This window comes from Poecilia reticulata, chromosome 3 (genome assembly GCF_904066995.2).
Source record: "Poecilia reticulata chromosome 3, P_reticulata-male-v2, whole genome shotgun sequence".
Lineage (NCBI taxonomy): Eukaryota > Metazoa > Chordata > Actinopteri > Cyprinodontiformes > Poeciliidae > Poecilia > Poecilia reticulata.
In genome coordinates, this window is record NC_088832.1 from 34082831 (window position 1) to 34093783 (window position 10953).

The 10953-nt window shown below is 38.2% G+C and overlaps 2 protein-coding genes across 7 annotated transcripts; one reads left to right on the top strand and one right to left on the bottom strand.

Annotated features, from left to right (window-relative positions):
- Positions 1 to 203: 203 nt before the first annotated feature.
- sirt3 (sirtuin 3) lies at positions 204 to 5387 on the bottom strand. Of its 6 annotated transcripts, none has more exons than XM_081605545.1 (7): positions 5007 to 5387; positions 4828 to 4873; positions 3859 to 4002; positions 2618 to 2850; positions 2436 to 2536; positions 2036 to 2197; positions 204 to 1075 (listed from the first exon to the last, which is right to left on the bottom strand). In XM_081605545.1, exons 1-7 carry the CDS (start codon positions 5089 to 5091, stop codon positions 860 to 862), a joined length of 987 nt encoding a protein of 328 aa, XP_081461671.1. In that variant the 5' UTR covers positions 5092 to 5387; the 3' UTR covers positions 204 to 859. The 6 variants fall into 6 exon arrangements, with proteins under 6 accessions (XP_081461671.1, XP_081461670.1, XP_081461672.1 ...); XM_081605544.1 differs by having other exon boundaries at positions 3859 to 4035; XM_081605546.1 differs by having other exon boundaries at positions 3859 to 4035; positions 4965 to 5090.
- An 83-nt stretch (positions 5388 to 5470) lies between these two features.
- psmd13 (proteasome 26S subunit, non-ATPase 13) lies at positions 5471 to 9882 on the top strand. The gene is made up of 12 exons (XM_081605543.1): positions 5471 to 5689; positions 6452 to 6530; positions 6628 to 6718; positions 6804 to 6847; positions 6924 to 7010; positions 7965 to 8136; positions 8209 to 8288; positions 8369 to 8494; positions 8805 to 8867; positions 9272 to 9352; positions 9427 to 9543; positions 9625 to 9882. The coding sequence occupies exons 1-12, from the start codon at positions 5589 to 5591 to the stop codon at positions 9718 to 9720; spliced, it is 1137 nt and encodes a 378-aa protein (XP_081461669.1). The 5' UTR covers positions 5471 to 5588; the 3' UTR covers positions 9721 to 9882.
- The last annotated feature ends 1071 nt before the right edge of the window (positions 9883 to 10953 follow it).

Here is a 10953-nt window from a genome sequence, read left to right on the forward strand (position 1 = left end):
ATAAATAACAAAATGTTTAAAAATACAAACGTTCTCTGTGATGAAGGAGCTGAAACGTTTTGATTTCAGTTTTATAATCACCAACATTCAGTTACAGGAACTGAAAGTTGCTTTTTTAAAGAAACCAGGAGAAAGAAACATCAAATAGAAATACAAATTTCAGATGCAACTAAAAGTTAAAATGAGTTAAAAATCTGAACATATTCAAGACTTAAAACTTTATTTGATCAGGTGTTATTAAATAAAACAGCGATGGGAGTAAAACAGAACCACAGCAGCTGTTACCACTAGCGCCACTGCAGACAGAAAAATGAGTTAATTTCAGCCAAAAACTCAAAAATTTCATAAGTGGAAAATGTTAAACTTTTCAAACTTAGAAAATTATTGAGAGTCAAAAATTTTCAGCTTTTAAACTCAAGAAATTTCCATGTGTTTTTTTTCTGGGAAACTTCTAAGATTACTCTAAAAAAAAAATCAGTTTTTTTCTTTTTGAGTAAATTTGTGACTAAAAACTCTAATTTCCATTTTTTTTTCCCTCAAAGATGTAAGATTAATCTAAAAATGTCCGATTTTTTTCAAGCAAAATTTTTTTACTTTTGACTTTTAAAATTCTGAAAATTTCCTGTGTTTTCTAGAAAATGTCTAAAATTAACCTGAAATTTTTTTTGTTTTTTGGGCGAAATTTACTCTTCCTCTTTCATTATCCACAATGGTCCTCATACACCGTCCGTCATACGTCACAGACTTTGATTTCTCATAAAACTGAGAGCAAACGAACCGAGTTCTGCTCAGTTTCAATCAGAGCAAAAGTCAGAAGAAGAATCAACAAACAAACAAATCTAAAAACCCAGAAAAATCATCAAACTTCCTGACTTCCGGCCGCCATTAGAGCGTCCATCTCCTGACTCCAGCCCAGAGCGTCGACGAGTTCCTTCACGCCGGTGACCACGTCACCCAGCTGCGTGACGTCACGAGGCCGCCGCCCCCACGCGAAAGGCCCCACCAGGTCCCGGTTGATGAGGAGGCGGGGCACGGAGCTGCGCACGGCTCCGGCCAGGCTGGCAAACGGCTCCACCTGTGGGACAGAAAACGTGGCTTTTCACCAAACCAACCGCCCAAACGTTCTTCGGTTGCTAGGTAACGTGGCTGGGGTTGCTGGGCAACGGCGCGGGAGATTTTCTGAAACGGCTGAAAATAAAACCCACCGCACCTTCACAAATAAGTTTTTATCCTTATCTTTTAATGTGTGATAAAACAATGTACAGCACATGAGAATTATGTTTAAATATGTTGGTCTGCTGCAATAAGTAATAACCAATAATCAATAAATCAATCACATGATAAATTAAACCAAGCTCAATCCATTTTCATGATTTATTGTTTTTCTCTTTCAACCAATAACTGGATGACTAAAGTCTTCAGTTCAACACTTTGGTCTCAATTAACTCTTTTTTTAAGGACAATTTTGTTTGCAGAGACTTCCTAATTCATTTTATTTGTTTCTGTTGTTTTGTCGATGTATTTTGGATATTTTAAATGTCTTCCAGTTCCAGTGTAAATATGATTGATCTCTAAGAGAGTGTCCTTACATTATTACATTACAATTTACTTGAAAATGGTTTCAAAACAACAATATTATTGTTTATGACAATAACTTCTGGGACAATTTATCATCCATATATGTAGCTTATGTTATATACGCATGCTAACCATAATCAGTGTGGACGTAAATATCATGAAACATTAACATTTACTTTGTTTAAAAAATAACGTCTGTTTGTCTGTGGCGTTGGCTGCTGTGTGCTGTGCTGCTTTCAGGAGTGAAGAAAAACGAGAGATGACTGAAGTCTGAAGTAGAGGAAGAGAAAAAAACTAAGAGTTTCTGCAGAGGGAAGGGTTAATAAATATGAGCATTAAACTGGATCATTACTGTCAGTCTAATTCATTTTACAAACCACCACTTCACAAATGTCTCTTAAAAGATGTGGAGCGAAGAAAACAAAGTGTCAGCATGTTTGGTTGCTATGACGCTTACCTCCAGGGACGTTCCCATGACGATCAGCAGGTCGGCCAGCGGGAAATCCGTCAGGTACTTGAAGAAACTCAGAGGAAGTTCCTCCCCAAAAAACACGATGTCAGGCTTCACCACGCCCTCACAGGTGGGACACCGAGGGACGGCCCCGCTCATCACCTCTGGCTGAAAACATGACAGGCTGGTTCAGACCTACCAAGATGGCTGCCAGCTACAAGGTTCCCAGAAGAGTAGCGTCACATGAGAAGTATGTATTAGCAGGTTTTTAGCATTTTGCTAATTTCATTCCAACATGGCAAAATTAGCATTTTGCTAAATGTGGTATATTTTCAATAATATTCACTGTTCCATTTAAGTCAAATCAATTAAATTCACAAAGCGAAGTGAAGACTTTGTGACTCACTCTGAGCTCCTCGCCGTCATATTTCCGCAGGCAGGAGGTGCAGGTGGCCGTTGCAAACGTGCCGTGGGCCTCCACCAGCATCTCCGGAGGAACTCCTGCAACTTGGTCCACACACAGCGGAGAGCAAACATTGAAACACAACAACACCCATCCGGACTGACGGGAGGTTTGGAAACACCTACGTCTCTCCAGCCCGTCGATGTTCTGCGTGTACATCCGCAGCAGCTGGCCCTTCTGGTGAAGCAGACGGACAAAGTAGTGTGTCAGGTTGGGCTGGTAGTTACCCGGGTACAGCTCTTTGGCCAGGGCGAAGAAGGGATTTGGGTTTCGATGGAAGAATCCGATCTCGAAGATGGCCTCGGCGTACGGCAGGTCGTACTGCTGCAGGTTGTCATACAGGCCGCTGCCCGGAGACCTGCAGGTCCAGAAAACAAAAATGAGACATTTTTGTTTATTATACATGTAAATAGTCTTAATTAAATGTGACTCGTGCAAAATTTTGTGTTTATGCTGATGTTTTATATTGTTCTGGTCTTTCACTAACAGTGCTTTTAAGCATCCATCCATTCAGGCATTATCATACACGCACATCCCTAGTGAGGTCACAAGGGATGCTGGTTGCTTTTAATCGTTTACAGTCAAATCTTTATCAACTTAAGCATTTTTTAGGGTGTCTTACCACCTGATAGTCCGGTACATTCGGTTTGATTGGGAACCAAATTTGCAACATTTGCTACATTTTCAGCTGCTGCAGTTCACTTTCATGCTGGACTGAGTCAAACGAACCAAACTAATTGGAAAACCTGTTCCCTTCCTCACCTGTGGGGGCGCTGCACCAAAACCCACTGAAGGAAACGACACAAAAACCAAATGTAAACAAAACTGGAGGCGTCAGATTTTATCAGTTGGAGGATTTCTCTTCTGCTAGTGCTAGACTAGCATGTTTGTTTTGGTTGTATTTACCCAGAATGCTTTGCACTGTAATCCACTCCCTGCTTTTTTAGCAGTACCTGGTCTGGTTGGTGTTCACATATGCATTCAAACCGCACCAGAGTTCACTTCAACCGAACCCAGACCGAGGTTTGTAGGCGGACCAGAGTTCACTTTTTTGGTCCGATTACAAACTTTCTTGGCAAACGAACTGGAATTGGATTAAAGCAGAATAAACAGGACTGGTGTGAATGCTCCTTTAAGTACAAATAAATCAAAGGTGATGCTGTTTTCTAATTGGAGATTTGAAAGTAAGGATTTTCCAGCCATTACTACAACTGAAGATCTGAAAATTTAAAAAGTGTCACTGTATGAATGTTTAGGATTTTTAATTGATGATTCTTTGTCTTTTACAGCAAAGAAGCTGAGATTAAAATTGGAAATTTATTTCAAGATTAGCTCCTGTCTACTAATCAGAGGCGGGTATTTGCACCTGAAATCTGGGATGCCGCTCGGAGTGCTGATCCCGGCTCCGGCCATCACCACCACCCTTTTGCAGCGTCGCTCTCGGATGTTTTCGGCGACATCCTGCAGAGTCTGCGGCTGAACGGATTCACCTCCACCACCAAACAGTCCTCTGATTATTATCCTCTGGAGAAACGACTCCTGTCTGAGAAGAACTGAACATTTGTATCAGCAAAAACTTCACTAAAAAAACAAGAAACAAAGACCAGGCAGAGTTATTTCATTCTTATTACATCTGAATGTCACGTTTAAGTCAAATCATTAATACCTTCAGCTGAAAAAACGTTTTTGTAACTGATTAAAATGTTTTCCAGAAGGAAACAGAAGGAAACATGTAGCTCCTTCTGTAGCTCCTCATCTTAAATTCAGAGTTGGGTAGTAACTTCATTTACCTGAGTCATTTTTTGGGGGAAAAAATTTACTTTTATGAGTTTTTTATAACTACACTGCAAATTATACTTTAACTTGAGTAACTTTATTGCTTTACTCTTACTTGAGTAAAATTTCTTGAAACTCTATGACTGTGAGTAACTTCACTGAATGAACAACAATCTTGTCTGAATCAAAAATTCACCAAATATTGATGCACACCTGCAGTTTTTGGAAAATGTTCATAAATTTTATATTTAAAAAAAGATGGAAAATGTTTCTTTTATCTGATGTTATTTTGTAAAATGAATTGTTATTTTGGTCTTTAAAATATCAAGATTTCCAAATATCTTTATATATCGGTAAGTCTGATTATGGGATTTTTAAATATTAAATGATTAATGATTTTACCAGTTTCTCAGTATCTTTTTACTCTTAAATAATTTCATTTGACTTCAGAAAAAATATGTTGAAGTAGTTCTACTATTATTTGAGTAGAATTTTTGAGTATTTTACTCAAATCCTGGTTTATTTATAAAAACATATGTCACCTCAGCAGGAGAAGTACCTGAACAAAGATACTGAACTTTCAATTGGACTCAACCTACTGGGACCTGCAAAGAAAAACAGCACAATGTCATGCATTATTATTATTATTATTATTATTATTATTATTATTATTATTATTATTATTATTATTACTACCAGTTCTGGTGGGTGGAAGAGTTTCGCTGTCAGTCCACTAACCTTTTGCACGGATCGTCCTGGCTGCTACTGAACTCAACCTGCGGTCCAAACAACACAGTCTGACAGTTAAAGACAAGCCAGCCATCCCCCAGGATCGGTTCGGATCCGGTTCTGTTGGTTTATGAAGACCGACACCACCTAACAACTCTTAAAATCACGCCAACGTGAGGGAAGCTGTCAGTTTTTCTGCTAAAATATTTGCTGCTGTCCTTTCTTGAATGCTACGTTCATGGTAACTCGGAATTAGCAGGTTCAACAAGACCCAATTAAGTTTGTTTGGGTACGTCAGTGGTGTCTTGTGTCAGGTTTAGATTTATCCGTGGTTTAACACACATAAAGCAAACATGTGGTTACCTATCATGTTTCTGTAGATCGTAGTAACATTAAACCAGCTAGGTTATACACTTATTTTTGATGAACGAACGACTGATAGGACCCTAAATCTTACTTCCCATACACCTTTGCGACTTGCAGCTGCGCAGACGCAGACTGTGAGCACAGCAAGCTACATAACGTTAGCGGATAGTTTAACAACACTCACCAGCTTTCTGCCTGAAAAAAAGTCTTTATTTTGTTTCTACCATGAAAGATGTCAGTGGGTACCTCAAACAACAACAGAGCACCAGCTCCACGCCAGAGATGGCGGCGGAGTGGCACGCTTTGGAGGATTCTTACAACAAAAGGTAAAAAGTTAGCTGTTAGCTTAGCTTCCGTTAGCTTCCCCATTGATTCTAAACGGCACGCTGAGTCATTGAGCTAACGATGGCTAACTAAAAACAATACTAAAAGCTTATTGTAATTGTTTATATAAACATGTAATCTGACTATATCATAATGAGGAGGTTTTATTTAAGTTCAGTATGTGAAATATGTACTACTTGCTGACAGATAATTTTGTTTACATAGTTCATTTTTATGTTTTATGTAATTTATTTATTTAAAATGTCTTCCAGTCTGAGTTTTAAACATTCTTTGGAAATTCAAAGTTATTGATCCTGGAGAGCATGATTTTTTTTTATCACATTAATTTATTACATAATTTATCGTAAAAAATGTATTATTGTGATGCTGTGTTGTGATCCGTACAGCCACTATTTGTTGACCAGAAATCGCAAAGACGTGTTTGGATGCAGCATTTTATGCATTCTTATTTGCATAATTACATTTTTAAAATAAAATTATTATTTTTTTTATTTCTGTTATATAAAATTCTTGATATAGAGATGATTATAACCAAATTTCTATGCAAACCCTTAATGTAAACAATTTCATATGATTGTAATTGCAAATTTGTAAAGTGAAGTTGAGATTTGAGGGTAGAAAGTTTTGGTATTTAAAAGCAATAAAAAGAGTTACGGTCATATTTACAGTCTCTGCCACTGATCTGCAGCAGGTTTGTGCATTTCTCTGGGTTTTATTGGTGATTTTGTTTTTATTTTTTGCAGATTGTGGCATCAGTTGACGTTGAAGCTGACAGACTTTGTCAAAGATCCTTTCTTCAAAACGGGAGACGGCCTCATACAGGTAAATCCCGACTCTCACTGAGGCATACAGAGTCTGTTCCTCAAACTACTGCAGGAACCACAAACTGAGGTTTTAATCTAAATTATTGTTGTTGTAGCTGTATGAAAACTTCATCAGTGACTTCGAACACAGAATCAACCCCCTGTCTCTGGTAGAAATCATCCTTTATGTCGCAAGGCAGATGCCAGGTGAGAACCAGAGGACGGATTTTCTTCAAATATTTTATTCTCACTTCTTTTTGTTTTCATTGAGATATTTTCTTCTGGTTTCCAGATCCTAAAAATGCCATCACTTTTCTGGAGAAGACCAAAGAGAAGGTCAGTTAAACCTCAGATTATTTTCCTGTTAATTTTACCCGTCGGTGTTATTGACCCGTGTGTTCATATGATCCAGGTGAAAAGCAGTGAAGAAGCCGTGATTCTCTGCAAGACGTCCATCGGCAGGCTGAAGCTGGAGATCAGCGACCTTCCTGCCACCAAGGTGAGGCAGATTTAAAACGCTGCGAGGCGATTCTGGAAACTCAGCTGATTGGTTAATGTAGATCAGGTTAAAATGGGTCACAGCTCATCAAGAGATCAGTTCAGTCAGAAACGTCACAATAAAACTGCTAAAACTAGAAAAACACAATATGTTAGCATTAGCATCAGTGTCAGCCGTTTTTAACCTGTCAGTTCAACAGATCAGTCGTCCTAAAATTGAACAAAGGAAATGTGAAGGGGAAAAATAAGAACAAGAGTAAAAAATAAAAGAGAGAGAGGGTGGGAGGAGGGGATAAAAACATGAGAAAGGCAAAATTAATCTATAAAAAAGTAAGAAAAAATCATGAACAAATGAGTGAAAGATGAGAAAATGTAAAATAGAGAAAAAAAATATAAAATGATAAAAGGGAAGAAGAAAAATGTTAAACAGGAAAAGATGGGGGGAGTAAATTAAGATGAAAAAGAAATTTTTTTGAAAATGAATAAAATGAGACCGTTGTTTTAAGAAAAATATAAAAATGAATAAAAGGAAAAAAAACATAAAAAATATATATCAAAGGAAAAAAACGTGTGTAAATGGATAGAAGAAAAAAACTGCAAAAAATAAAAGAAAAAAAAAATTAGAGAAAAATGTGTGAGAAAATAATAAAAACAGAAAGCGATAAAAGGAAAAAATAAAAAACATAAACAACGAATAAAACGGAAAATTAAAGGAAAAAACAAAACTAAGACAAAGAAAATGGAAAAATGAATAAAAGGATAAAAGTAAAAGGTAAAAACCTAATGGGAAAAAGAAACGTGAAAGGAAAATATAAAATGAAACAAAATAAAGTGAAAAAAATGAATAAAATTGAAGACCAATAAAGAATAAAAACTAACTGAGAAGTGAATGGAAGGGGTGAGGAAGATGTTCTGTGTTTGCTGATCCTTCCATCTCTTCGTTCTCCGCCTCCAGAAAATCATCGAGGAGGTGGAGGAAATGCTGAATAACTTACCCGGCGTCACGTCGGTCCACGGACGGTTCTACGACCTCTCCAGCAAGTATTACCGCATCATCGGGAACCACGCCGCCTACTACAAGGACGCGCTGCGCTACCTGGGCTGCGTGGACATCAAAGACCTTCCAGGTGAGAAACGGTAACCGTGGCAACAGCAGCTGAAGCTGAGAAAACCGTCTCTGACTCACTTCCCGTCCACAGAAACAGAGAAGCAGGAGAGAGCGTTCACCCTGGGCCTGGCCGGACTCCTGGGCGAGGGAGTCTACAACTTCGGAGAGCTGGTGGGGTCTCCTCTGAAAACCCGGTGAGGTTGTTGGGCTCCACAGGCGGGACTCTGACTGTCCTGCTGTTTGCTCTGCAGCTGATGCATCCGGTGCTGGAGACCCTGAGGAACACAGACAAGCAGTGGCTCATTGACACGTTATACGCCTTCAACGCCGGGAACGTGGAGAAGTTCCAGGGCTTCAAGTCTGCATGGGGGCAGCAGGTGGAGCGCCGGCCGAACGCTCTTTCTTTAAAAACTACGACTTTATGTTAACGATTGCACTGATTCCACACTAGAACCTCCAAATTTGCATAAAAGTATGTTTCTCTTAATTTAAAAATGTAAATCAAAGCACATTCTGGACATATAGACAAAAAAAAAAACTCCTTTAGTGACTCAATTCTTCATTTCCAAGAGGAAATAAAGTGTAAATTATGTCTTTTAAACCTGAAAAGCAGCCAATTGAATAGATTTTTCTTCACTGATAGTTGATCAATATTGCATCAATATATTTCTCTCTTTCCGCCCGCAGCCCGACCTCGCAGCTCATGAACCTAAACTGATGCAGAAGATCCAGCTGCTCTGTGTGATGGAGGTGGGTTGGTTTTTTCACTTCCTGTTTGATCAGATCAGAATATTGCTGTAAAGGTTTAAAGTGTATCTATAAAGCATAGAAATTAGCATGCTAACCCCTCAGGTCATATGCAGTTCACTTGAATTTCAGGATGATGGCCATTTTTCAAGATGGCTGCTGTTTTTGAGCCTCTTAAACCAGTGGCTGCCATAAACTGTTACCCGTTTCATAACTTTGCTATTTATTTTTTTTTGTTTAGCTTTGGCTAATTGTTTATGTTTAGTGTTCGCATTTGCTAATTTTTTGTGTTTCGGGGTTAGCATTAGCTTCTGCTAATTTTTTTTTTTCCCATTTAGGCTCTGGTGTGGACATGTGAACGGCTTTGCTGGGATATTTCGTCATAACGGGTGTTTGTGTTTTTGCAGATGACGTTCACTCGTCCTGCGAATCACCGGCAGCTCACCTTCACAGAAATCGCTCAGAGCGCAAAGATCCCCGTCAACGAGGTTAGCTAGCTTGTTTCCTGCAGCTTAGCTACCGCTGACCTGCTGGGCTGCTGACGTTTCTGATGCTCCTGCAGGTGGAGCTGCTGGTGATGAAGGCGCTGTCTGTGGGCCTGATTAAAGGGAACATCGACGAGGTGGACCAGAAGGTCCAGATGACCTGGGTGCAGCCCAGAGTTCTGGACCTGCAGCAGGTTGGAGCTCGATTTCAGATCCTCAAACCTCCTCCTGATTTAAACATAAAATAACCCATAAACCGCCGCTTTCTGCTTCAGATTAAAGGCATGAAGGACCGTTTGGACTCGTGGTGCGGCGACGTTAAGAACATGACGGTTCTGGTGGAGCAGCAGGCTCACGACATCCTCACCTGAGCAGGTGTCTCCGTCGCGCCGCAGAGGGGGAATATCACCAACTTTTTTTTACTGGATGCTCTTCCTTCTGCTACCCTCACCGTTTATCATTTATGTTGTAACGTCATCCCCAGAAAAAGACCCAAACTGTAAAAAATACAAATAAAACATGCATAAAAATGATTCTTCTCTTTAATTTTTTACAGTTTTTGTACAACGGAGTATTAGGGCTTAAATAAATAAAGAATAAAGTCAGAATATTACAACTTGTCATAATATTCTGACTTAATTCTGTAATATGACTATTTTTGAAATATTTTATATTCATTACTTTATTTTTGTATTATTTTGACTATTCTCTTAATATTCTGACCTTATTTTCATATAACTTTATTCACATTACTGCAACTTTATTCTTCTAATATGAGTTTATTCGTGTAATATTCTGAATTCTGTTAATTTTATGATTTTACTCTTGAAATATAACTTTATGCTCATATTATTATGTCTTTATTCACATATTATTTTAACTATATCCATAAGTTAATTCTCGTAATATTCCGACTATTTTCAAAATATAACTATATTATTTTGACTTTATTCTCATAACATTATTTTCATCTAAAAAAAAACAACTATAATAAAGTTCAATTCATTTTAAAAAAATAAATTTCTTAGTGTTTTGATTTACAACTGGGCAGATTTACTCATTTTCAGCCTCACCAACTGGCAAAACTAAGAATTTCCTTACTACTGATTATGTTTTTTAACGTATTTATTTTAGGAATTACACAGGCAGATTTATGAATTTTTTTTATTTTTATCCAAATTATCATATAAATATTTGTGACTTCTTTATTGAACTTCGTTAAAACACAAACAGCTTGTTTTAGTTTCGTCTTCCGGTTGTTTTAAACGCAGACGCCGGGAACAGGTGAAACACCTGAACAGGTGATGAAAAGTTTCACCTTTAGCCACAAACCTTCCTGACAGCAGATTTTATTTTTTATCATAAACTTGTCTCGGTTTTACTGCAGCTGCTGCTGAAAGACAACATTAAAATTCAGTGAGAAATCAAACTCGTGATGTGAAGGAAGTGACGTCATTGTCGTTATTCATTTGGCCTTTTAAATAAAAGAAGTAGCGCTGTTTTAGCCCCGCTCCTGTTTCTGGAGGTTTGTTTGTTTTACTTTTCTACACCTGAAGCCTCATTAGCAGCTCAGCTGAGGCTGCTGGACTCCCTCACTTTGCATC